The 26,128-nt window shown below is 44.7% G+C and overlaps 1 protein-coding gene across 6 annotated transcripts in view; it reads left to right on the top strand.

Annotated features, from left to right (window-relative positions):
- Positions 1-26,128, top strand: part of cdc42bpab (CDC42 binding protein kinase alpha (DMPK-like) b) — a 68,655-nt gene that overhangs the window by 10,763 nt on the left and 31,764 nt on the right. For all 6 annotated transcript variants that reach the window (XM_079353261.1, XM_079353258.1, XM_079353257.1 and 3 more), the window contains exons 2-5: positions 16,435-16,526; positions 23,266-23,349; positions 24,286-24,381; positions 25,211-25,359. In XM_079353261.1, coding sequence (XP_079209387.1) covers positions 16,435-16,526; positions 23,266-23,349; positions 24,286-24,381; positions 25,211-25,359 — 421 coding nt within the window. The remainder of the gene's footprint in view (positions 1-16,434; positions 16,527-23,265; positions 23,350-24,285; positions 24,382-25,210; positions 25,360-26,128) is intronic.

Below are 26,128 nucleotides of genomic sequence, written 5' to 3'. Positions count from 1 at the left end.
TGCCTCGGCCTCAGTGTTCAGGAAGTGGACAGCAGGAAATCCATCCTGCATCGTCTCCCAGCTCCCGTTTTTGTTCCTGTCTTTGACCATCTTTTTGTAAAACGTTTAAGATAACATTTCTTATGAACATTTCTTACGTACAGAAAAAAAAAAGATTGATTGATGCAGCGTGTGAGTCAGATCGGCCCGGTCGATACGGCATGAAACATGATCATGATGTTTTTTTCTTTTTTTCTTTTATTGATCAGAAGATGTGATGCGATGTGCGTCAGGATTAATTTAATAATCTTAATAATAATCTGACCTGAAGAAGACATTTTGTAAGCTGGCTCAACCTTTGGATTGAGTTTGTCAACGTGCACTAATTGTGTCCACATGTCTGCACTCCCCCCAGTAGAGAAGCTCACTGTTGAGAGGCGGGTTGTTCGATCTGTCAGGATGAAGTGAAATAAAACTGTCCACATAGTTTCATGCTGACCCTTTATTAAGACGCCTAACACTGGCTAACACACACTATCTGGAAACCAGGCAGAACGGCAGACCTTAGCCTGCTTTTTGTCCCTCTGCACGTGCCGTAGCCGGCGCATCCCCCTGGCTGCTTTGAGCAGCGGGCTCAGCTGTGTGAGTGAAAAGCGCTGACTCAGGCCCCTCACAGCCAGGCTGCTTGTGGAATTTGGAGCAGAGGTGCAACGTTAGGGAGAACAGCAGCTGTTCAGATGAGGCCAGGTCTGCGTCTTTGTCCACTGGTGCCAGTCCGCTCCATTCACTCTCCCCATCTTTGTGTCCGTCTGTCAGCTCCCTACGGTTCACCTCTTAGTCATGCTGTCAAACAGACATCTCCTCCATTTACACTCTGTCATTGTCATGTCATTGTTAGATATTAGGCTGACTTTCTCTCTCTCTCCTTATTTCCTCTGTTTGCTCTCTCCTCCTGTCCTCCCCCTCTCTGCCTCTTGCAGTTCTCTCTCTCTCGCTCGCCCCCCCCCCCAGACTGCTGGATCCCAGCTTTGCCTGGTGACAGAGAAGGTGTGTGTGTGTGTGTGTGTGTGTGTGTGTGTGTGTGTGTGTGTGTGTGTGTGTGTGTGTGTGTGTGTGTGTGTGTGTGTGTGTGTGTGTGTGTGTGTGTGTGTGTGTGTGTGTGTGTGTGTGTGTGTGTGTGTGTGTGTGTGTGTGTGTGTGTGTGTGTGTGTGTGTGTGTGTGTGTGTGTGTGTGTGTGTGTGTGCGCCATGGAAAGGTAACGTGTTGCCACTAGAGGTGAATTTAAAATGTTTGATTTTGCTCAAACTATTTTCCAACCTCGCACCACAGAGAGGTTATTTTATCTCCTTAGCAAGAGTGTTGAAGACTGTCACACAGCCTAAAGCAAGCCCCCTTCAGTAAGTCAGCCACATATACAACATGTGTGTGTGTGTAGATGTTTTTAATCCATTTTCTGTTCTATGAGTAAGAACAGTTATTTACACCTGGAGTCAAAATCAATAAAAAGTCAAGAAGTTGGATCTCCATATTAAGAATGCAATGGAGCCTGTATTATTATCAGACATGATCATGTATACCCCCCATATAATATGTATGTATATGTGTGTGTGTGTATATATATATATATATGTGTGTGTATACACACACACACACACACACACACACTTGTGAGAGATGGCATGAAGTGGAAGGCTCATCATTTATGACTCCTGGTTAATAAACCAGCTTTGTTGAAGTTGAGTCACACTTGTTCCCTGCTCGTGTGATTAATAATGTGATTAATAATGTGATTGATTAATAATGTGATTAAACTGGAGATAATAATAAATACTGACGGGGACAAATTGAAATAGTTGAAATAGAAAAGAGCACACAGATGTTTGTGTGCTGTGCTCTTTCTTCCTCCGCCTCAGTGCTGCTGACACCGACGGTTCGCTTTGACCTCGGCTGTTTGGTGCGGTGGCGAATTTGACGGTGACCTGATCTATTTCAGGGCCTCTCTATACATCCACGCTGCTGCTGCTGCTGCTGCTGCGGCGGCGTGCGTGTCTCTGGTACTCGATGTCCCCACCTCCCTGTCTTCACGGTGGAGACGCGTGACTTGAATAACGCTGGATGGGTGAGCGTCGTGTCAGCCACCTTCCACCTGAATGGCGGTCATTGACGGCGGCGAGTCTCGCGGTCCGTGCGTCCGTCAGCGGAGCTCTGAATCATCAGCGTGTTGTCTGTGGAGATAACATGAAGCCCCTGTGAGGCGCCTGGCGATCTGTTTACACGTTCACTCGTGAGCATACTTCCTCCTCGGCGTTGTTACATTCCTCACAGTGATTTAGTGGTTTGGTGGTCTCGGGTTTGAAAGGGGCTTTTATGGGTTGTGGTCCAGTGTGTGACGGAGAGTTTGTGACCTCCCTGTGTTACTGTACTCCTCCTCTGTAAGTTCCTACATGTCCCTGCTCCTCCTTGCCTCTCCTGAGACGTCTCTGCTCGTGGAAATCCTGCCGCAGCTCCAGTTGTCGTTTCGATTGTCTTCCACCGAGTGGTTTTGTTATTCCCCTCTATATATAGAGAGCGGCCTCGCGCTGTTTCCTCTTCGTGCTGAAGGTCACGAGACAGACACAACAATTTGACTCGCTGCTCATGACAAAGTGTCACCACCCCCAAATCCAATGTCCCCCCCTCCCCCCTCCCCTCAGGCATTTAAAGTCAGACCAATCAGTGCCAGAAGGATGATTCATTCATCTCCCTTCCTGTTTATTGATTGGACATATTTTATAGTTAAAAGGGGTCGACGTACACCACGGGACAATGTGGACAAAGTTACTCTCGCTCTACCAAATAGCACGCGTGTGTTTCCTCCCCTCGAACCTCCGAGTTTAGTCCTCAAACTATCAGCTTTCTATAATAAAGAAGTTCAATAAAAAACATCCCCCTGTCCGTCACACGAGCATGGACGACGTCACAGAATACGTGTCAGACATTGTAAACAATATGGTTGAGTATTAAAGGCCAGTGCTTCAACATCTTCACTGTTATCCACTTTAGCTTGATTTACTTTTGAGAAAGCACGTCGATCGTTCGATATCTTCTGTTTTTATAAAAGCCTGGACCAAACGCACGTAAACTCGTCACTAATGCTGCACCTGGAGTTTAGTAGAATTATGTTTTTAAACACGATAATGTCAATAAGTAGCGTCCATGTGCTGGTCATCGCGCCACACTAAGCAGCTCGTTCCCGTCTGTTCAGAATCTGTTCCTTTCTCGACTTGACCCTCCTCTGATAAGGAAGTACGGTTAATGAGGCCTTTATTACAGAGATGATGTTCCAGAGTTTGCAGCCACGTTTATTCCTTCACCACATGCACGATTTAAAGCAGCGAGCGTTTTCTTGTAGCTAACCACACCTTCACTGTAAAGTCTGCGTTTCAAGTAAGCCCAAATTCAACATCCGTGCTGGCTAATTCAGAGAGGGGTCGAGAGAGGGACGCATGAAAACGTTTTCTGCATTTTAAAATAATAGCTAATAATCAACGCGATAAGGGTTTTGTCTATCAGTCTGAAGGTCTGAGAAAAAGCCAAATACCTTACAGCTAATTAGATGACTTTATTATAATTTGTCAGAGCTCTGTTAGATATCACCAGTCAGGCTTTTGAATGACTGTGACTTCTTATACTCATCATGTCGTCGTCCTCATTCTGATTCTCAGAGATCGAATCCTCCGCTGATTCCTCTGAAATGCTCATAAACACAGCGAATTAAAAAAAAAACTAATTGACATTTTTTTTAAATTCTTTTTACCTTTTTTTAAAAAATTTTTTTTTTACCTTTTTTAAACCGTTTAGAGGTATGGTATTAGTTAAAGCATCTTTTTTTTATTTTTTTTTTACCAGTACTACAACATTATCAGTCTGTATTTGTTGCACCAATTGATAATCATGTAAACTCAAAACACTTTACAAAAGAGCAGGTGGAAAACTTCTCTTTGTTATATTTTCTTCAAAGACCCGACGTGAGTCCATCATGAACACTAACACTCATAATACTGAAAATATTGATAAATAATATTCAGGCATGGAAAGTCTGGCTCCTCCAGGTTGAATGGGCGTGATGATTTGACTCCAGCCCCTTATATTGAGGAAACACTAAGTAAACATCAGGTGATATCACCCTCATGCTTTAGTTACAGGCCTGAATGTGTGTGTGTTATCATGCATGCTGTTGGCTCCTCTTCATCATCCAGACTTGACTGTGGAAGAGACCAGAGTACAGCCTGTGGTTTCTCAGCTTGTTGGGAGAGTCTGGATGTGGTCACCTACATGTCTCAGGTCCTCGTCAAAACAAGTAGCCGTCCCGCTGCAGCCTCCCACGCTGCGACTCAATCTGCTTATCAGTGAGGTCATTAGTCTCCTAACTGTTATCTAGGTGTGTGCCGGCTACCGCTCGGCCACTGTTTGTTCTCGCAGCTTACACCTTTCGGCCTGAGCTCATGGATAAGTCCTAAAAGGATCAGGCTTGAGTTTTCCCTGGGCGGATCCTTTAACGGGCCAGACAACTGTATTCAATTAAAAATGTCTTGAGTTTGTGCTACGTCATGTCACTTTATGAATTCATGAAAATAGTTTATGAATTATGTTAAAGGGCAAACATTATGAAAAATCCACTTTTACTGAGGTTTTGAACATTTGGGTAACCTGAGTGTCTGTAAAATCAATCCATCCAGTCCTTTGTGATCTCCATGAGTCTGACCACACAGAGAAAAATGGACTCCACCTCCAGCGAAGACGGAGGATGCATTTAAAGAGACGCACACCAAAACGGAGCGTTCAGAGAGAGCTGGTTTCTACAGGGTCTCAAACCTCCTCTGCTGCTTGATTCATGATATATTTGGACCAAAGCAGAGCACAGGTGTTTCATTTAGAGAACAGGGGGGCTGTTTGAAAAGGTGGAAAATGGGGATACCATGTCCCCTTTAATATGCTTTGGTTCAACATCGGGAATGTTGACATACATTGGCACATTATGTGGCGTGAAGCGATGTCAGAAGCGGATGTTTATTTTGTGTCAAATCAGTGTAATGCTGTTATCTTATGACTGCTGGTTGAGAGAAGAGGTGATTTAACGTCACCTGTTAAACAAACTCTTTGTTTTTATTGTCAAACATGAGAAAAACAAACAGTGGTATCTGCAATCTGCAAACTTGTATTTCTACAACCAGTGCATGTCTGAGGAAGACAGTGCATCGTCTCTGCTCATCATCAATGTTTGTCACGTTTCTTTCTGATAGTTTCTGTATTATATTAACGGTGTTAAAGCAAGCCCCGCCCTGGTCTGATCTCTGCTTTTCCATCAGCTACACAACCTGCCTCACTGCTGTATCCTCACTTTGAGATCTATTCTTGCAGCGGCCGCATGGATCTCTGTTTTTGCTGTGAACACGAGGCCCGTCCTAACACGTCCAGCTGTTACCAGATGCATACTTTCAAGACACTTTTGGTTACAAGTCCCAGCACTGACACCTTTCTTCTGGAAGTTATAATTAGTAGCCAAGCTAGTCCTTTTTTGGAGCAAACGGGGGGGGGGGGGGGGGGGGGGGGGGGGGTGTTTGATATGGCTGTAGCCTGAATGGTCATTTTGAGGCGTTTTCTCAAGCTTTCAGTGCCGGCTAACTTCAAGGCCGGCCCTATGATACTCTGGTAGGAGCAGAGGCTGCCGCCTGCATTAGAGAGGTGAATTAGTAGCAGTTTTCTGATAGTGACATGTGTGAGTCATAGACAACGACCACTGGGTGAGCTTGTCTTCTGATTTTAATTTTTTCCCTTGGGGACATAACCTTGACTCTGGAGCACTAAAGCATACTGACAATGTGAGGGTCCGTATCAGTGGGCCTTGAGTTTAATCAGCACTGCGTTAACTTATCAAAACTGACTTTTATTCAGTAGCAAATCTTTATGGTTTTATCTTCCAATTTGAACCTGGACATACTCCTACGTCTTACGTCTTACTCTCGGCCATATTTCTTGTCTCCTTCATGTTGGTTATAGCTTTAGGTCCTTCCTGTTTGCTTTACACCTCACAAGTTTCCATAGAATGAAAGGGATCTCCGGTTACTTCCATCATGACACATACTGCCATGGGGAACCTTTCTTCTTCTCCTCTCCTTCTGATATCCTCCTCCACCCCTCTCTGTCTCATCTCTCTTCATACCCCCTCCTCTTATCTGTTTTTACCTCCCTCCTTTCATCTTTCATCATCTCCATAATACCAGACTTTAAACTCCCCCTTTTCACGTGTGAAGCCGCTTCCATCGAGATGTCCTCCTTAACACCGTCCACCTCACTGCTGCTTGAAACGCCTTAAAGGACAAATACCGAGGGGATGCTTTCATTTATGTGGGAGGATCCATTTATAGTATGGTTGGTCCCAAAGGGAATCAAACCCTTAAATGGTGCAGCGTCAGTGCAGAGTGAGAGAGAGAGATCTCTCTCTCACAGAGAGAGAGAGAGATCTCTCTCTCTCTCTCTCTCTCTCTCTCTCTCTCTCTCTCTCTCTCTCTCTCTCTCTCTCTCTCTCTCGCTCTCTCGCTCTCTCGCTCTCTCGCTCTCTCTCTCTCTCTCTCTCTCTCTCTCTCTTCTGTTGAAGTATTTGACGACTTTAATTCGACTGATCGTGAACTTTATTGGGTGCTGCCTGACGCCGACGATCTTCCACGGTTCAGCGACAGACTTGGACGTTCAAGTCGCCAACACACGCAGCACTGGAAAATGTTGCTCGTGTTTCCTGAAGGTTCCCACGGCGTCTGCCTCGTCGTATCCCTTCGCTCTCTGGCTGCACCGTTCGCCCTTCGAGCTGACGAGGGAGCTCTGGCTCGTGAGCGGCACTCAGACGCTGCCATGCAGTCATTTGTTCCTGGGACTGAGCAGCAAGTGGTCCGGCTGGCAGGAAAAAGCAGACGATTCATGCAGCTGTCTGTGTCAGTCTCTCAGGTGGCCGGTCCAGAACCCATAACTCTTTTCCAAAGGGGGGGATTGAGTGTCCTAGCAACAGATTTCTCTGGATATTTAAATGATGAACGTGTCTGAAAGCTGCAGGTGAAAATCTGCTGAAATGAATCACCTGGACGAAAATGACACACGATCTGGTTAAAGCAAATCTGCTTCCAGGAATATCAAACCGTGACGTAGTTATCATAATATTTTGCAACATAATGAAGATTATCTGTCAGACTTTTTTTTTTTTTTGTTGCCCCGTCTTATCACGTCCCTCGTTCTGTCACTATCGGCACCAGCACAGGAACAATGCAGCACCTGGTGTGTGCCTGGCGTCTCCTCTCCTCCACAGATAGTATCAGGGATCGTGTGAATCCACTTGTTGAAGAGGTCGACGTAAAGGCCCGGAGACTTCTTTTGAAGTTGTGAGATCACTTCCTGTACAGACTTCAGAAGACTGATGGAGCCCGGCCCCTCGAAGGCCCGGGTGTTTGCTCACTGCAGCGCTCCTCACTGTGTGAACACCAGATCGGATCTATTGTTTGTCTGCCTCGGCTCTCCCTCCTTTTCTCTGGTGTTTGTGGTTTCTTTAATATTTTGGGAACATCCTGTTTGTGTGTTTAATGCCGCGGGGCACAGCTTGTTTAGTTTAAGCACTCTGACCATCCCTGCCCTCTTATTAGTGAGAGGGGACAAGAAAGACGCAGTGAGGGCAGGGAGAGGAAAACTAGCGGAGGAGGAGAAGAAGAAGAAGGCGCTGAAGCAAGTCGTCAGAGTGGAAAGGAAGGGAAGACATGAAGGGATGGAAAGAGAGGGAAATGGGGCGGGCACGGCAGGGAAAGGAAAACGGCGCGGAGGGGAACTTGAGGTTGGCGAGGGTGGGGAGGGTTACTGCAGACAGACAGCATTGGGAATTGTCGTGTCAGTGGTGTGCAGCCTAGCATTAAATGCAATTTAATGCTCCCAGGCATGTTTACATGCTATGTGAATCCTTGTTTGCCTATGACTTTCCAGTACTCATCAATGATTTAACAGTGTGTGTAACCCCCCCCCCCCCCCCCCCCCCCCGACACACACACACACTCTCATAGCTCACATGCGCCATCAGCCAAACCCGTGTCGGGGTTGTTGGGATCAGACGGCTGTGTTTGCGTCCTATGAGAGAGCGAGACCCCGAAGAAACCCTTTTATTGGGTGGGTCGGTCGTGCCTCTCTAAACACACGTGTGTGTTGGGAGAAGCTCTGGTTGAGACTTAAAGGGCCCTGGTTCCGTTTCCTCCTGTGATGAAGGTTTACTGGGTGTTTCTGCAGTGGAATTAGCTTGAAGGGTTTTATTTTGGAAGGGCCTCTGGCAATGAGTCACTTTCCCTTTAAGGACCAAATTACGAGAATCACACTTATTTACTTTGACCTCAGTGTGTTATTTAGACAGCAGTCGGTTGTATTCGTTTCACTGTTTCAACCAGGAAGTGATGTCATAATAAGGCAGCTGTTGTTTCCAGGAGACGAAAAGCCTTTTTATCGAGGAAAAATCGGTCTGGAAGAAGTTTATTTTTCTTCCCCTTAAAACACCAGATGAATAAGTTGAGAATGAGACGGACGCTGGTCGGGTGCAGCTCGAGTTGGCTTCGTGTATCTGCTGACACAGACGCACCGAAATGTCACATACGGAGCCATTTTGAATCAGAAGTTAATGGAACAGACAGCAAAACCTCTGACCATGTGACTTCACAGGGAACTGCAAACCACTACATTTCGCTCGACCTTAAAAAAAAAAAAAAAGGATCCCTGAATGCCAGGAGCATGATGTCAGTGACTTCACACTTTTTATTCCCTCCCCCATCAGTTGTATTTGCTCTTAAATCAGAAAAAAAAAATCACTTCTAGTAGTGGCTGCCCATTTATGACCCTGGTAGAGGAATTCAGTCGTATCATTTGCTTTTTTTTTTTTTGTATGACGTGACGCAGAGTATTTCCTCAGCAAAGGTTTACACAGAGTAAGAAAACTCCCAGTCTGCTTATGAAGTGTGATCAGTTCACCTCCTCTGGAGTCGTCCTGCCTCGCTCAGGCTATCCCGGCTCTCTTACTCAACTCTCCACCATTTTCCCTTCACATGTCATATCCTGGAAAGCCTCCCTCCCTCCCTCTCTCTCTCTCTCTCTCTCTCTCTCTCTCTCTCTCTCTCTCTTTGTCTCCTTTTCCTCCATCTCTGTCTCCCTTGTCTCTCCTGCGAGCAGCATTTTTGTGTCGTTACCTCACTGTGGTTGTAAATAATCCCCGTTATGGCTTCCAGATGTCCCTCCATCCCGCTCTGGAACTGTTGATGGGGTTGGAGCTCGGTGCTGGTGTAAGGGTTGGACATGAACTGTAACTGGCTCAGCTGCTGACCGTCTTCTCACTCTCCTCCTCAGTCCCACTCTCCTCCGTTCCCCCCTCCATCCTACAAAATGTCTGATTTGCTGTAATTCCTTAAAGAGCAGACGGTTTCGGTCCATTCAGCCAGAGTCCAATCACATCTGTTAGAACCTCGCCGTGTCCCGTCCACTCAGAGGCTTTGTGATCGTTTGTCTCTACACTGCCAGCATGTGTAAGATTTAGACTTTTAACATCTCTGTTGTTGCAGCTGTTCTTTATGAAAGTGAAGAGCAGCGTCGATAAAAAGTAGCCCTTTAATTCAAGGGGTGTATGGTACGTACAGCGCGTACGGAAAGTCTTCAGACCCCTTAAAAGGTTTCACTCTTTGTTTCATTGCAGCAATTTTCTAAAAATCAAAAAAAGTTCATTTTATTTCTCATTAATGTACACTCAGCACCCCGTCATGACAGAAAAAAAACAGAAATGTAGAAATCTTTGCAAATTTATGAGAAAAGAAAAAGTGAAGTATCACACGGTCATAAGTGTTCAGACGCTTTGCTCAGTATTGAGTAGAAGCACCTTTTTGAGTGAGTACAGTCATGAGTCTTCTTGGGAATGATGCAACAAGTTTTGTAACACCTGGGTTTGAGGATCCTCTGCCATCATCTCCAGTTCTGTCAGGCTGGATGGTGAACGTTGGTGGACAGCCATTTTCAGCTCTCTCCTGAGATGCTCAGCTGGGTTTAGATCAGGGCTCTGACTGGGCCAGCCTAGGATAGTCACACAGTTGTTCCTTTGTTATTTTAGATGTGTGCTGAGGGTCATTGTCTTGTTGGAAGGTGAACCTTCGGCCCAGTCTGAGGTCCTGAGCACTCTGGAAGAGGTTTCCGTCCCTTGCAACCAGTCGTCCTGTCCCTGCAGCTGAAATGATGCCACCACCATGTTTCACTGTTGGGATTGTATTGTATTTGTATTTATCATTTTGGCTCATAAATCCAGAAGTTTCTCGCCAAAACAGAAAGTCATACTAGTTATAGTATTACAAGTAACTGAAAAACTGCAAAGTAAAAGTCCATACTTTTCCAAAATATTTCTCCACATAAACTCTGACTTGATGTCCATGTCAGACTCACTGTCGGAGGGCTGAACCAAGAGGAGCCCGAGGGAGGAAGACACTTAAAATACCAAATCTACGTCTGCCACTGCAGACTCACAGGCCAGGTCTCCACTACCAAAATGTAATGATCCAGGGTGTCACCCACACATCTCCTACTCAGCGAGAGTATTACACACCAAGTGACTGTATGTGTCAGTCTGCTGATATATTGACTGAAGTATTGGGTGTGCCATTTTGCACTAAAGAACACCGATCATAAAACACACCCACAACGATCCCTGAACAGTCAGCGTACTTACTTTATGGTACAACACCTACTGTACTTTGTTTTTTTTCTTCTTTTTGCAATAAAACCACTTTAACTCGATCAGCTTGAAAAGAACGTGTTGATTCACTTATCACACAACATAAGGTAGTTACACCCAACACACACACACACACACACACTCTGAAACATTTCCCATGAACCCACCCTGGAGACATCGCATGGAGGAGATCCAGGCCGAGGCCGGCCGTGAGTACTAAGCATATCATTTGTGGGCCGGCTGCTAAGTGAACACATTTGCCTGTAGTTGCGGAGTTTCACACAGAACGGCTCTGACTCCTCCAGTCGTCATGGAGAGCGATGGGGCTGCTGAACGCTCAGCGTTTTGGGCTAAACCAGTCTGGCTATGTGGATTAGCTGGCGTCACTCGTGTTTTTCCAGTTTCACGACATCCTGAGGCCTTTTATTGAACATGTGTGTGTTTAGCAAGTAAATGTGAATCCTGTGAAGTGTTTGTGTCGACTCCTTGGTTTCGTTTCTGAGGGTTACGTCTTCTCCTCAAAGCGTGACTGACATGTCATCTTTCTTTACTCACCCGTCGCTAAACGGAGCGCCGCTCGTGTTCAAGCTTGGGTCGTCCCTCTTCCTAGAAGCGTTGCCAGGGGTTCCTTCCACACCTCCTCATAGCAACGGTTGCTATGTTTAGGTCTACCTGTATATTTTGCCAGCAAGTTGAGATGCATGAGCAAACTGAATGGTATGTTTTTACTCTCCGCTGTAACCGTGGAGGCAGCACGTCATCAGAGTCCATCTCTGCTGCAGGGGAAGTACAGACACATTGATCCCTGTGTAAATGTGGGCGAGCTGAGTGAGCACAGGCTCGTGTTGTTTGAGTCAGGATGTTTCATATGTTTGACCCCCACACACTGATATGCGGGCCTATTGTTCCCAACACACTCACACACTCGGGTCAATCATATATTTATGAGTTACAGTGAAGAAAGTTCCGGTTAATAGCTTCATTGATAAACTAGCTAGTATTGGAGAGGGCCGAGACTTTACCTCTCTATGAAAAGAATTCATCAAATATTTGGCTTTTATTCTGCCAAGGCCAGACAGTTGTGTGTCAGATGTAGCAGACAAAAATCAGGGTGTGTGTGTGTGTGTGTGTGTGTGTGTGTGTGTGTGTGTGTGTGTGTGTGTGTGTGTGTGTGTGTGTGTGTGTGTGTGTGTGTGTGTGTGTGTGTGTGTGTGTGTGTGTGTGTGTGTGTGTGTGTGTGTGTGTGTGTGTGTGTGTGTGTGTGTGTGTGTGTGTGTGTGTGTGTGTGTGTGTGTGTGTGTGTGTGTGTGTGTGTGTGTGTGTGTGTGTGTGTGTGTGTGTGTGTGTGTGTGTGTGTGCGTGTGTGTGTGTGTGTGCGCGCGCGCTTTGTTGTGGGCTCCTGCCTTCAGAGATGAAAGACATTTCTCATGTGGCTGGTTCCGTGGAGCTCCTGAGTCAGCGCGCAGCTACTAATCAGTGTGTTCTCCCGCTCAGCTCGCCCGACTCTCTCGCCTGCCACCCTGTTCGCTCCAACTTGAAAAGTTACGAGTACCACCAACATGTACTCTGACCATGAAACATATTGTTTAGAGCCAACGCTTACTCATCTTGACTGATGAGTTTATCAAAGCAGACCGGACACCACTGGACTTTTTCAAACCACTGACTTAAAACACGTCTACGTGAGAGACACTGTCAGTGTGTAAAGCTGTTTTTGTCTGTGTCAGTGTTTCCCTATCTGACTGATTACACCTTTTTTTTAGACCAGGATGGGATATAACTTAGTCAGTGTTCACGTTGATATTCCTCCCCTCAATGTAGTTGTCAGTATTCTTCTTATAATATTATCAGTAGGTTCAAATGAACAGCTTGAAGGCCGATCAGATCCACAGGTGCTGACGGGCAGTTCACAGAGGAAGAGTTCACTTACTTGGACACATTTTGTTTTCATATTTAAGATCAGCCATTGATGAGAAATAATAAAAAGTGTGTGTCAGTGTCGTTGACATAGATGGCTGTAACACAACACTTTCTTTACTATTTTAAAAAGGCTGATTAAAAATGTTCCTCGTATTTAAATCTTCTTAACAATGAAGGAAGGAGACTTAAAGGTTCATTTTAAAAAACTAGCATGACAAGCCCCGCCCCCTCACTTACATGCACAAGCACCATTGGTCCAGAGGCGGACCTCAGCTCGTGCTTTGGAGTGTGACGCGCTCGTGCACGCAGGGGGTAGAGTACGAGCAGGAAGACAGAGAGACGTGATTGGTTCGTGGGATTGGTACCTCGAGGCAGACATTGGTCAAAGTTTTTACCCGTTTACAGCTGTTACAGATGAGGTTTTCTTTGTTTCTTTTTCACATTACATGAATTATTAATATCAACCCTAATATTAAAAAAAGTGTTTGTGGAGAAATTTACCAACCATGCCTTTAAGGTTATGACTACGTTTTGAAAAAATACGAAGTAGCCCATGGTCATGAGATATTACTTTTGTAAAGAGTGTGTTGTCGCCACACATCCTGATCCTGACATTCATATCAGCAATGCTGGTTAACATTTGGAAGTACAATTTAGGAAGGGTTTGTAACAGATTAAAAAAAGCTGTATGAAATAACTCACTTCTTCTGTTATTTTTTTATTTTATTTTATTTTTATAAACTCTGCATTATAGTATGACATAGTGTGGATTATCCTGCCAGAAACTGAATCCCCTGCATGCTTTGACTGTCAGATTTTAAGACGCTGGTGCAGTTACAAGAAATGGATGTGTGGTGAAAATAACCACAAGCTCAGAGCCAGACGTTGGTCATTCTGACTTGTTGCTTGTGATTCTGTCTTTCAGCCATGTTGGTACATAAACAGCAACCAGTCTGGTGTTTAATCAGTCAAACTAGAAGTGCACTTTCCCCCAGATTTCTTTGACAGAACTTTGAAATATCTAATGCTGAGTGACGCCTTCTTCCTAGATTAACTGGGCTTTGTGGTTGGTGCAGTAAATTAAATGTGCATTAGATTGAAAGTAGAGAGTTTATTCCGTCTGCCAGCCTTTATTTTTATTTTTATTTTTTTTATAAATGTCTTGAAGGTTGTTTGGATCTGATAGGACGAGCAATCAATCTTTGGGCTTTCCAGGTCAGCATGCCACGGATCATTCTCTGTCCTGGTTTTTGGATATTTGTTGTAAATGAAACAATATTCTGTTGGATAATAAATCATTAACTAACCGCCTATTATTACAATTTCCAAGAAGAAGAAAGGGAGGTAAATGAAAGGTTGTAAGAAAAGCCCAGTGGGTTTGATTGCCCCGGTCTTGTCTCATCATCATTTAGCAGGCTTGTGGTGAAGTGTTGGTGAACTGCCTGTCACTGAATCCCCCTGTAGTGCAGGGCACACTCCACCGTCCCTCCTCTCCCTCGGCCCTGCGGTAATGGCAGCCCGGACCAGCCGTGAGGAGGGAGTGAGCGTGCGACATGTTTCACAGTTAAAGATGGTCCTGTCCTGGCGTTCTGGAAAGTCACGGCAGCAAGATGAGTTTGGACTGGTGTTTTGCCAGCGAGGGAGCGGAGAAGAGCGTCAGCTTTACTGCAAGACAGCTGACTCACGATGCAAACAGAACGAAATGCAAGACAGGCGTGGATGCATAGGAGACGTAGATGTCGTCTTTATACAGCAGAAGTGCGACTGTCAGTGAAAGTCGCACCTTGAAATGTGCTTTACTTCCTGGTCTGTATGCTAGTGATGCTAAAATAAGGCTGTAGAGCACAAAATGACGGGCATATACAAAGTCACGTTTTTCTTCTCTTTGCTATTCGAACGTGTATCAGTTTCACCGTTAGACTGACCTTAGTGAACTGGCAGCCAATTCAGGTTATCCTTGGCCTGCTGGGATCATGTAAACCAGGAAGTGGTTGAATAGCTCTTCACAAATGAGGGAAATGCTGACTTTGTTAGCCTTAGATGGAATCTGTTTAGCCTTGTGAGAGAGCCCCCCCCCCACAGATCCCCCCCCCCCCCCCCCCCCCCCCAGGTCATTTTTCCACAAGGAGCCATAGCTGCAGGCGGAACAATAGCCAGCTTTATCATCCAGCCTCTCTGTGTCCGGGGTCATTTTCTGTACAGGTGGTCACCAACAGTATGAACAACATACGTTCAGACAGTGGCCACATGACTGTAACATGGCTCAGGGGGCATTTTCTCATTTAGGGTGAAAGACAACATTTGTAGAGTTGGTGTTCAAAGTGTAAGTCAGAGTGCGACCTTTACTCGAAGCGTACCAAGATTTATGGCCTCTCTCTCCTCAGTGAACGAACCACAAGCTACTCCTTTTATTTTAGAGATAGGACAGGAGATGGTTTTGGAAGTCAGGGAGGAGAGATTGGGGAATGGAGCCATGGGCCGGACTCGAACCCAGGTCGCCCGCTTTGAAGACTTTAACCTCCGTACATGGAGAGTGAGCGGGCAGCCCGGGTTCAAAACCAGCCTGTTCCTACTCACTCTCTCTCTCTCCTTCTCCCCCCTCTCGCTCTCTGTCTCTCTCTCTCTCTCTCTCTCTCGCTCTCTCTCTCTCTCTGTGGTACTGCAGCACTGCCATTTGTTTCTAATTTGGGGTTTGTTTCTGTTTCATGCTGCAGATTTATTGTTTGGTGACTTTGCATTTGGCTTATCTTCTTTAAAAGTTTTTTTTTCTTCTTTTATGTAAATTCTTTCTGCTGCTGTCTTGGCCAGGACTCTCCAGTAACAGAGATGTTGTTTCTCAGTGGGAATGTTCCTTGTTAAATAAATGTTTTGGAAAAATTCACAATAAATAAAAAGAGAGACGAAGGACTCTCACATTTCTGTCTGACTGCTCATTGAACTCTTTTCAATGACTTTCACTTAATGCCACATTATTACAAACATTTGTCACATCATTTTTCCATCCACAGTTTTTTCTCTGACTCTAAAAAAAGCCTCTTATAATGTTGCTGTGCAGAACCATTCAGACCATTCAGTCACCGTGTTGAATAATCTCACAGTTCCCATGACTGATATATTCACAGTCTGTGCAGTGACGCTGTGGAGCCTCGTTTCCACCGAGCGGTCCGGCTCGGTTCGTCTCGGTACGGCGCGCATTTTGTGACGTTTCCACAGACTAATCCCGGGAAAGATTCCCAAATAACCGATCCGTACCGTCCTACTTTTTAGGACCTTCCGTTGGGCTGCCAAGAATGTGGAGCCGACCCGAAAAGGTGGAGCTAAACACTGCAGTCCGCTGATTGGTTGAAAGAATCGTCACTTCCCGTGTTACGTCGGCAAACAAAACTCCGCCGTGTTTAAACCATTGACTGTAACACAGCTGATTGTTTACGTCTGTATTTCTCCTCGCAGCACACAGCCTTCTCTGAATAATAATAAAGAGTCACATGTCAGTGACATGGTTTGTTTCATTTGTGTAGTTTTTCTCCTTTGTTGAATTTATTAGTTAGCGGTTAGCAGTTAGCTGTTAGCGATTAGCTGCTATCATGTCATGCTATTTACATAGTGGTTATCGGCATCCGGCTTACACGCTGCCTACCAAATAGGGCACGGGTGGCTGTGGAAACACAAACGGAATCGGACTTAATCGAACCAAACCGATCCGTACCGATGTTGCTGCTGTGTGGAATGATTCTTCAAACTAACGTTACACCTCTCTCCTTTCTTTCAACAGCGAAACCCTTCACTTCCAAAGTGAAGCAGATGCGCCTTCACAAGGAAGACTTTGAGATCCTGAAGGTGATTGGACGAGGAGCCTTCGGAGAGGTAATATACGCTTTAGGTGTTTTGTGCTCGACCAAACCACGCAGTAATGAATTACCTTCCAGGTGGAGAACCTGCAATCTGGGTTTCCCCTTTTTTTTTCTCCTCTTTCGTAGAAGAAACAGGTGTTATAGGCTGGCTCGTAGTTCTGTCATGGACACATCACAGCCTGCTGATGTTCTTCCTCTGCGAATGATGAACAGATTGATGTGTAGTTGATACCAGCCAGTAAAAGGTTAAACCTCTTGCTTCCTTATATCCCAATAGCTCAGATATTTAAGTGGAGAGTGTGGTGGTGTTTGACAGTCGATTACTTTCTTCTACATTCCTGCAGCGCTGCGTCCTCAGCGTGAGCATGACCGTACTCGCAGCTTGAACAAAACATTTGAATTCTTCTTCACACTGAGCCCTGAGCAGCGAGTGAGCCCGCTGTCCTGTGAAAGCATCCAGTGTGGCTTCACCTGCGCCTCTTTATTTAGTGATCTGCTTTTCTTTCTTTTCTTTTTTTTTAATGCCTGTAGGGAGGTTGAAATACTTGAGTCGCTCGGTTTCAGGTAATGATGTCAAAGCTGGAGAATGTTGAAGGGACAGGTATTGTGTTCCTCAGCCAAGTCTCTTGCATCATGTCCGTGTCCTGCGACGGCCTCGCAGCTGTGCATCTGCCGACACGCGTTAATATGGCTTCCAATCATTACACTTTGTTTAGTCTTTATGTAGATGATCAGAAAATGTTGGGTCACTGCTGTGCGTTGCTGTTCTTGAGCTATGCTAAATACCTCGAAACATTTAACCTGTCTTAAATTGTTATAAGTCGTCTGTACAAACGGGTGAGTCTCTTTATAAACCGCTGTGAGAGGCGGAGAGAGAGAGAGCAGCAGTGGTGAAGAGGAGCTGGGTCGACGGAGATGGATGTTGGCACACCTGCCTTCTTGCATGTAGCTGCAGCACCATCACGCCATAATCCAAACGTGCTCACTTGAGCCTCTGGAAGAGTTCTGTGGTATGTGAGTGTGTGAGTCATGTGTTTGTGTGTGTGTGTGTGTGTGTGTGTGTGTGTGTGTTTGTGTGTGTGTGTGTGTGTGTTTCAGGGCTGTTTTGCTGAGGGATTAGTGAATCATGAATGGTGCTACCTCGTGGCGACATTCTCCTGCTTATTCACTTGGCTGTGCGAGTGCAAGTTTAACATGACTGAAGGAATCAGGTTAGCTGAAGGGGCATCATTGTTGTCACAGGGCGCGGGTCTCGTTAACTGACCAACAAAGACATGTAGTGGCCCCGTGTTTTGTAAAGTGGACTCTGTAATGAGGTTAACCTAAGCCGGCTGACGTGTGCTGTGTTGGTGGTTGGGAGCGGTTGAATGAGTAGCTGCTCACCTTTAGTTTGGTGTCACACGTTGTATCACTGTCTGGAACTGGTGATGACTTGTCTGCTGCATAGTTAAAGGAGATTATGCTTGTCAAAATAAAAGATACTCATCCACCTGATCAACAAATTGAATAGTTGGTTTTATGAAAAGAACAATCTGTGTTAAAAATCGACTTTGTCACATTTTCAGGACTAAAATGCACAAAGGAGCCGCGGGTGTGTGGAGTGAAGAAAAGTGAGAATAAAGCTACAAAAGCATTTACACCATTTTCTGATTGGTTCAAAACAGATACATCAAAGTGTGTTTTTTTATTTTTTAAATGTACAACTCCAAACAATGGTTGGAACCATGTGATCTCATGGAGCAGAGACCTTGTTTTGGCTCGTCTCCTGGTCTCTGTGCAGAGCTGAGAAGACACACACAGGCAGAGCAGAGAGACATGGAAGCAACCTCTGGGCTATTTTCTTTTTATTTAGTCCCAACGTGATCAGGCATCAACACTGGTTTGGCAAACGTTACTGAGCACAACAAAATAAAATATGATGTTAGACATGCTCTCTAAAGGTACAGACACTTTTCTGGTTGGTTTTAAAGTCTCCATGACATGAAAATACATGTTCTTGGTTTTAATCCAGCGTTGATCTGCCATGATCGGCGAGCTCATCAATCCAGCTAAATCTGAGTATTTTTAAAATATCTTCCTGTTAAATACTTTACATGTTTGATGACTCATCCTGCAATCGTTTGTTTGTTTTCGTCCCCTATAACTAATCTCGAGCTTCTGTTTCAAGGTGACTTTAAGTCGGGGTGTCGGTAAAAAGATCCACTCACGTTAGAATTATAATTTTTAATAATTTCTAAAAAAATGTAAACATAACTTTTCACATCCTTAGTATACAACCTCTCCACCTTCATTTCACTGACCTTCACACAGGTCATCACTTGTTGAACAGTCAAGTCAATGACCTCCTCCCAACAGCAATTATTCTGCTTCACCTTTATTCATATTCATTTTAAAGTATATTTCATGTGAAGCATATAGAAATGTTATTTTTGTTAAAGGTTCACGTCTGTGTTTTTACATTTTTGCAATCAGCTGATAAAAATGTCAGATATTCATAAAAGCTGCATCATCTGAAGAGTTGATTCAGATGAATAATTTCCCAATTAATCCACATTTTTTGTCATGAAATTTGTAGTGATCAACTTTTAATGAACATGGGACCAATGTTCCCTCTAATTTTTCATGTGTCTGGGCATACACACAAGCTCCCTGAGCACACTAAGGACCACTGTGAGCAACATCAGATGTGCACGCTGTGGCCACACACCAGTATCATACCTGTCCAAAACCTTGGATCAAAGCAAGTTACATGGCTTATTAAAAGAATCGAATTACAGCAGCAATTTTCACTAGTTTACTTTTTAAAGTGATTTGACAAACTTTAAAGGAAAAAGACAAAAATCTTGTTGTTCATGAGATGTGTAGTATGTTTTATGTGAAGAGTCTTGCTTGGCCATGTGAAGAGTCTTGCTTGGCCATGGGAAGAGTCTTGCTTTGGCCTGGGTGAGGTCCAGTTGTGGCCTGGGTGAGGGTCCTGTTCTGGAAGAAGTGATACATATACACCTTTCAGACATAACATTTTGTTCACATTAAAACATTCACATTTTGCACAATGACGTGTGCTGTAGCTTGTGATACAGTGTAAATTCCTGTAACTCTGTCTGTAAAATATGTAATTACTCACTTTTTTATTATCATTTCTACTACCCATACATTGTCTAGTAGTAACATCATTTAATGATTAATATCCATAAGTAAAACATCTTTGTAAATGTCACTAGAATATGCACAAATCTGACTTAAATTTTACCTTATTTTTCACGTCTGTCCTTCTCACTTCTCCAATGGTTGTACACTTTGTCCAGGTTGATGGCTTCGGCTGCTTCTTGCTTTGATTTTATACGCATCAGCTGGTCCAAATGTGCCACTTCAAGACGATTTCTGTCACCCAGTTTCACCGCCTGTTCTTCTATTTGAACATATTCCGACAGCCATTCCATCTTAAAAGAACCGCATTTCTTTTTCACAATGGCTTGGTGAGTGGATGTGTCGCTGCCCGTTCGTTTCGCCATGATAAGGGGTTAACATTTGCTTATCGTAACTCCACCGCACTGTTGTTAGCTAGCTAACCTGCGTGGCGCGAATGGGCAGGGTTAATATGCAAGCACTGTCAATGATTGGCTGCGTAGCGTAAGTGAACCGAATCATATCATTGGCTGGACACCTGTCACTCACTGAGTTACGTTGCAAAATGGTACAGAAAACAAAATTATTATTGTTGTTATTATTGGTTTAATTGATTAGATAAGATTAGGACTAATATTAGATATTAATTAATACGTTTATGTTGAATTTTATTTTATGCGCTGCATAGATTTTCTTGTGCGCTGAGAATGTGCGAGCAGTGCGCGATTGCACAAGCGCGCAGCTTAGAGGGAACATTGCATGGGACATTTTCTCATCTGGCACCATGGACGGGTTGGTAAGAGAAATTAAAACGAAAAACTTAATTTGAATTTTTTTTTGTTTTTCCCTTTTTCCCTCCTTAGTATCAGAGATGTGTGGAGCAGGTCGGAGGTTTACTAAACACAAATGAGTCAGAGCCTACCGTTTGACCGGAGGTTTGTTCGTACCGTTATCTTAAGACACTTAAGTCAGAGCTGTTTCACACTGCTGAGCACAGAGGCCTGTTTATTATGGCTCCTGGCACCACAAAGCTAGGAAGTCCTACTAAGTTCCAGTTGGATGAATTTTATAACGGCCATCTGACTAAAAGGTCAGATCAGCTAAACACTATGTTTGTTTTCTTTCCTGCAGGAGTGTTAAAAACCTGAGGTGTGGCTTCAGCAAGTTGACCTATTGTTGAGTCGCTCACCATCAGTCTGTGTGACACTTTACCCTACTGCTGGAGCGTTTTCTTTTTTCAGATCGATGTGCTGAGTTCATCCTGACTTTGATACCATTACATTTTTAACCTGTTGAATAAATGAGATAAACAACAACCAACACGATGAAGCTCATATTCAGTGATCAGCCCAACTGTTCAGTGACGGCACCAAGGAAAAAAAGAGTGTCGCCTGTGACAGTGGAGCACACGGGGCTATCAGTCTTTGCTCGGATCCGTACGGGACACTGGGCTTGACTGGCAGGAAGAGACGAAGGAACCAGCGAGGAAAAGGGGAAAAACATTGAGTAATGGCCGAGAACAGTGTGCTCTCCTCGCTCCTCTTCTTCGCCGCTGAGGGATCACTAGGGGAAATCCAAACACTGCAGGAATGTTATCATTGTATTGCATTAGCAGCATTCCCCGGCTCATTTAATAGACTACAGACCCCTCTGTTGCACGGGACGCAGGCTGTGTTTGTTTCACATTTCTTCTATCTGTGCGTCTGTCCGCTCAGTCCACTGACACATTCCTCCGTCTGCGTGCTTCCATCGTGTATTTCTGCTTTTCTGTGAATCCTGTAGCTCTGTAAACGGTAAAGATAGACGGGCCAAATACAAAGTGGACGGATGCTTTAACGTTTAACAGCATGTTTAAAAAAGAATATGTGGAGGGTTTTAAAGAAATCAGGCAGGGTGTAAGGCAGCATGAGCATGTGGAAGTCCGCTGCAGTGGTTTGTCACAGCAGCTTGTGCAGCTCCTTTTTTGGCGAAATGTGGAGGCAGAGCCGAGGAAGCTTGACATGGTTACTGTTCAGCAATTATCAGGGAGGGGAAAGTTGGCAGTTGTTATGTTGTTGAGACGGTACATGAGGGTATGACAAACAGAGAAGTCGAGGCTGAAGCACCGAGCGGCGTTTACACGTCCAGCATTAAAGTCGTTTTTCAAACGGCGTGATGCAGTTTGCACACGGCTTCAGTCTGAGAGATCTGAAGAACAAAAGGTCGGGCTGTACAGACTCACTATCGAAGGGGTACAAGCGCGGCGCTTGTTCACCTAAAACATCATCAGTCAGAACTTCAAGGTTTGAATTGAACGTGTTTTATAGAGGCAGTGTTTGTATAGAGTCACAGCAGGACTCCTTCATACATGAATACTGACACTCAACACTGTTTGAGACGTGAGCAGCTTTAAATGTTTTATATGTTGTATGAAAAAGACTTTACATCAACAGAAACAGCGGCCACATAATTATTATAATGTTGACACTGAAATAAGTAAAAAATCAGAAGACCAAAAAAACCAAACTCTAAAAGTGTATGTTAGAGTAAATATGTAAGAGTTCGTCCAGGACTCTGAAGAAAACGAGCTCTGTGTTGAGCGTGGTGAAGATGACCCGGGTGATTTGACTTGATGGAGCGAGTGTGTTTACCCACGATGTGTCCCAGTTTGACTGATTTGACCTTTTTTTATCACAGCAACAGTTGGGCAGTCGTTTCTCTGGCAACGATAGAAACGTCCTGATGTCTTTTCACCGGTGTCAGGTGTCAGGCACTCGAGCTGCTTCATAATTATGCATTCAGGATGCAGATTGTCAGAAACACACAGATGTTGTTTGGTCCGAGCCGGTTGTGAAAGAGTTGGATAAAGAGGGCGGAGTTTTGAACAGCTGCTTGACATGTTGTAATAAAGAGAGCTCGCGATAAACAGATGAGTTTTGATGACTTTTATATTTTATACTATCCAATAACCGTTCATCACATCGCTTCCAAACATGTCATCTGTGTGGATCAGTCCTCTAATTATTGATCTGTGTCCGTTTACAAGGAGTGGAGACGGCTATGTCTACTGCAGAGTGTGTGTGTGTGTGTGTGTGAGTGTGTGTGTGTCCAGGTGGAGAGCATCTGTTGTCCTTTAAGGTCGGCACATGAGTACATGTAGTCACTTCCTTTCTGTGATCTTTTCCTCCACTCTGCATTCTGTCACTTTTCTTTCCCTCGTCCACTCAGCTGTTTTCTTCCACTTCTCACTCCTTTAACGGTCGGTGGACTCCTGGAGGCCACAGATCGTCCTGTTGCTTTAGTAACGTTTAACTCTCATTACTTGTAAGGAATATAAATGCAGCATGTTACACATAAACACAGCAGAAGTCCTTCTCTACAAACCTGCTGTCTGAGAAGTCTGAGCCCTTTCTACATCGTGTTTCCGTGGACGGGCCGGCCGGCTGTCTCCTCCCTTTGGGTATAAAGCTGTTGAAGCGAGGGACTGGACTCACTGCTTATTTGAATGTCACGTTAACGTATTTACACCACGGTGCAATGTGCCGCTACAAGCTAGCTTAAGCGCTGCTGCTTTATGTTTTCAACATGCTGCACAAATGATTCAAACATGTTATTAACTCTCGTCTTGTCCTTTTTGTCTCTTTCAGGTCGCAGTCGTAAAAGTTAAAAACACTGACAAGGTATTCGCTATGAAGATTCTCAACAAGTGGGAGATGCTGAAGCGAGCGGAGGTGAGCATCACTCATTGCATCTGTCACTGCTGTTATTGGATAATGGGCCGTTTCACCAGTGGAGGGGAAATCTATTAAACATCACAGAGATAGACTTAAAAATCTGCCCACTGTCAGTAATACAAAATGTTTTTTTGTACATTCATATCAAGCCTTTATTGATCCGTGCTTGCAGAACAAGTTTCTGCTGGAGCTGCACAAGCTGCAGGTTTTTGTTTTTCGTTGACCTCTTCCTGACAGTCTGACATTCCTGCGGCTCCCCCGGGTCTTCAGTCTTCATGCCTCATACGTCACAGGCCAAAACTAGTCCCTGCTGCATTCGCAAATGCCTGGACATTGGAAACAGTGTAGTGCAGCAGATGTACAGACGGTGCATACAGAGTACTTCACTGTGACTGTAGACACAGGCATGAACCTTTTGACTGAGCAGCCAAGGAGGCAGGTAGACGAGAAATTCACAGGACAAGCATGATGTGCAATTTACATGTTTACACTTACTTTAAGATAATCAGGTATTATTTTCTGTTGGATCGGATCAATGAGCTGAGTCACGGATTGGATCATTTCATCCGATCAGAGAATAGAAAAAGAAGTGTTTGCTTGTCTTGAGTGGAAGGGTTAAGTGGTGGAGGACTGTAAGGCGTGAAATGTGACTGAGCCTTGTTAAAACTCTGTAAACATGAAACTGTAAATGACCAAGCAGTTCCTTCAGTGAAAACTCACATTAAATTCTCCTGTTTCATTCAAAGAAGAGATTTCCTGTTTATGTTCTCTTTAAGAACTCAGCTAACTGCAGATAGCTAACATCACCCAGGTCATTAATGAATGTGATTCATACCAAGCTAACGTGCGTCTTTGGGTCACTGAAGTCCATTGAACATTTGCAACAGAAGGTGTGTAAACTTCAGGCTTTGCTTCGATGGTGTCTCTCCTCAGACGGCGTGTTTTCGGGAGGAGCGGGACGTGTTGGTAAACGGGGACTGCCAGTGGATCACCACCTTGCACTACGCCTTCCAAGACGACAATAATCTGGTAACCCAGCCTTCTCTTCTCAAATCCAACTCTTGTTTCCACTGACGGCCCATTAAATTCTCCCTCCACTGTTTTATTCCTGACCTTTCACAAGCAACGTTTACCTTTTAACCCTTTGCAGTCATCGTCTCCCCCCCCCGCCACAATTACTTTTCAGCACATTCAAACTTTGGTACTTTCCAAAGAAACAAGCACAGTGGTCTACTGTGTCGCTCCACCTGCCTTTCTCACCCTTCACTGGCGAGTTCATATAGAAAAACAGCCGTGTCTCTGCAGGATGGCTGGTGACCTGCCAGGAGCTGAACAGCACATTCACTTCTTACCACAAAGTACAATACGACTTAGAATTGAAGGAAACTGGGCAACAGCAGTTAACACCGCCAGAAAACATTTATGTAAAAACCAAAAGAATGACTCTGGAAGCTCGCTGGCTGGGTCGTCGGCCAAGCTCTTCTCAGCTTTCATTGGCTCCTGGAGGCGATGGTTCTCTTTCCATGCTGACAGTCTGTCCTCTCTGTGTGACCCTGAGTTCAGATGCCAGGACTGCTTGTCATTCCATTTCCCACATTCTCACAACAAATGCTTTACGCTGGACACTCCCCAAGCTTTAAAAATATACATCGCTGCCTGACCAGACATCTATTTTTAGCAGAAAAAAAAAAAAAGCCTCAGAGCCGCAGTGTAGAAATGATACTTTGTGGAAAACAAAAATGGAGAGTAGATTGAGGACGATGGGATAAAGTAGTCCTGTGTGTTCACACGACATGACTCTTTGTGTGTTTGTTTCTCCCGTCCTCTTCCTGTCCGCCCGCCTCTTCTTCTTCTCTAGTACCTGGTCATGGACTACTACGTGGGTGGAGATCTGCTGACTCTGCTCAGTAAGTTTGAAGACCGTCTGCCTGAAGAGATGGCCAAGTTTTACCTGGCTGAGATGGTGCTGGCCATCGACTCCGTTCACCAGCTCCACTACGTCCACAGGTGAGGAGCGGGCAGAGTATTTGTTTATTTTCTTAAAGACTAGACTGAGCAAGAAATCCCGAGGAGGGATGTTCAGCGTGTTCACATTTTCCTGCTGTGCGGGCAGTTTTCCAGCTTTGGGGAGACACTCCAGCTTAATGAATAAAAATGAAAATGTAGAGAGAGAGTGAGAGAGAGAGAGTGTGTGGATGTGTTTGTCTTCCCTCGTCACTGAGAGCAGTTTTTAGCACTGACTAGACTATTCCTGTCTGTTCCTGTGTTCATCATTTCACTCTGATTTGTTTTGAGGATGTGTGAGAGGAAGGACTCGTGAGCTTTAGAAAGTTGCAGCACTTCTTGGAGACGTGCTCCGAGCCTTTACTTTCGAAGAAGTCACATAACGCAACATTACATGTAAAAGTTCTGCATTTAAAATCACAGTTAAGTTTGAGAAAAGACAAGAATATACGAAAAAGTCACTTTGATGAATCCTGTTCTAACCGGCCCAGGTGTGTTTGGACCGAAGAGTCCTCATGGGGACCTTCTAGAGGAAGAACTGTCCACTCAGGAGTTTCCTGAGGACGACACATCATGGGGACTTTTTTTCCCCGTCTGTATTTACACCAACATGGTACCCACTCTGAAACAGGAGCGAGAAAGGTTCCTCTAAACGGGATTCTTGGAGCTAAAATGTTTCCTGCGGTAGAGAACCAATAAAATAGGGGGAGGGTTCCAACAGAACAATGAAAAAGTTCCTGCAGGCCATAAACGCCTCACGTAAACTTTCTGA

This window comes from Symphodus melops (assembly GCF_947650265.1).
Source record: "Symphodus melops genome assembly, chromosome: 1".
Lineage (NCBI taxonomy): Eukaryota > Metazoa > Chordata > Actinopteri > Labriformes > Labridae > Symphodus > Symphodus melops.
This window is presented reverse-complemented; position numbering and strand designations above follow the sequence as displayed.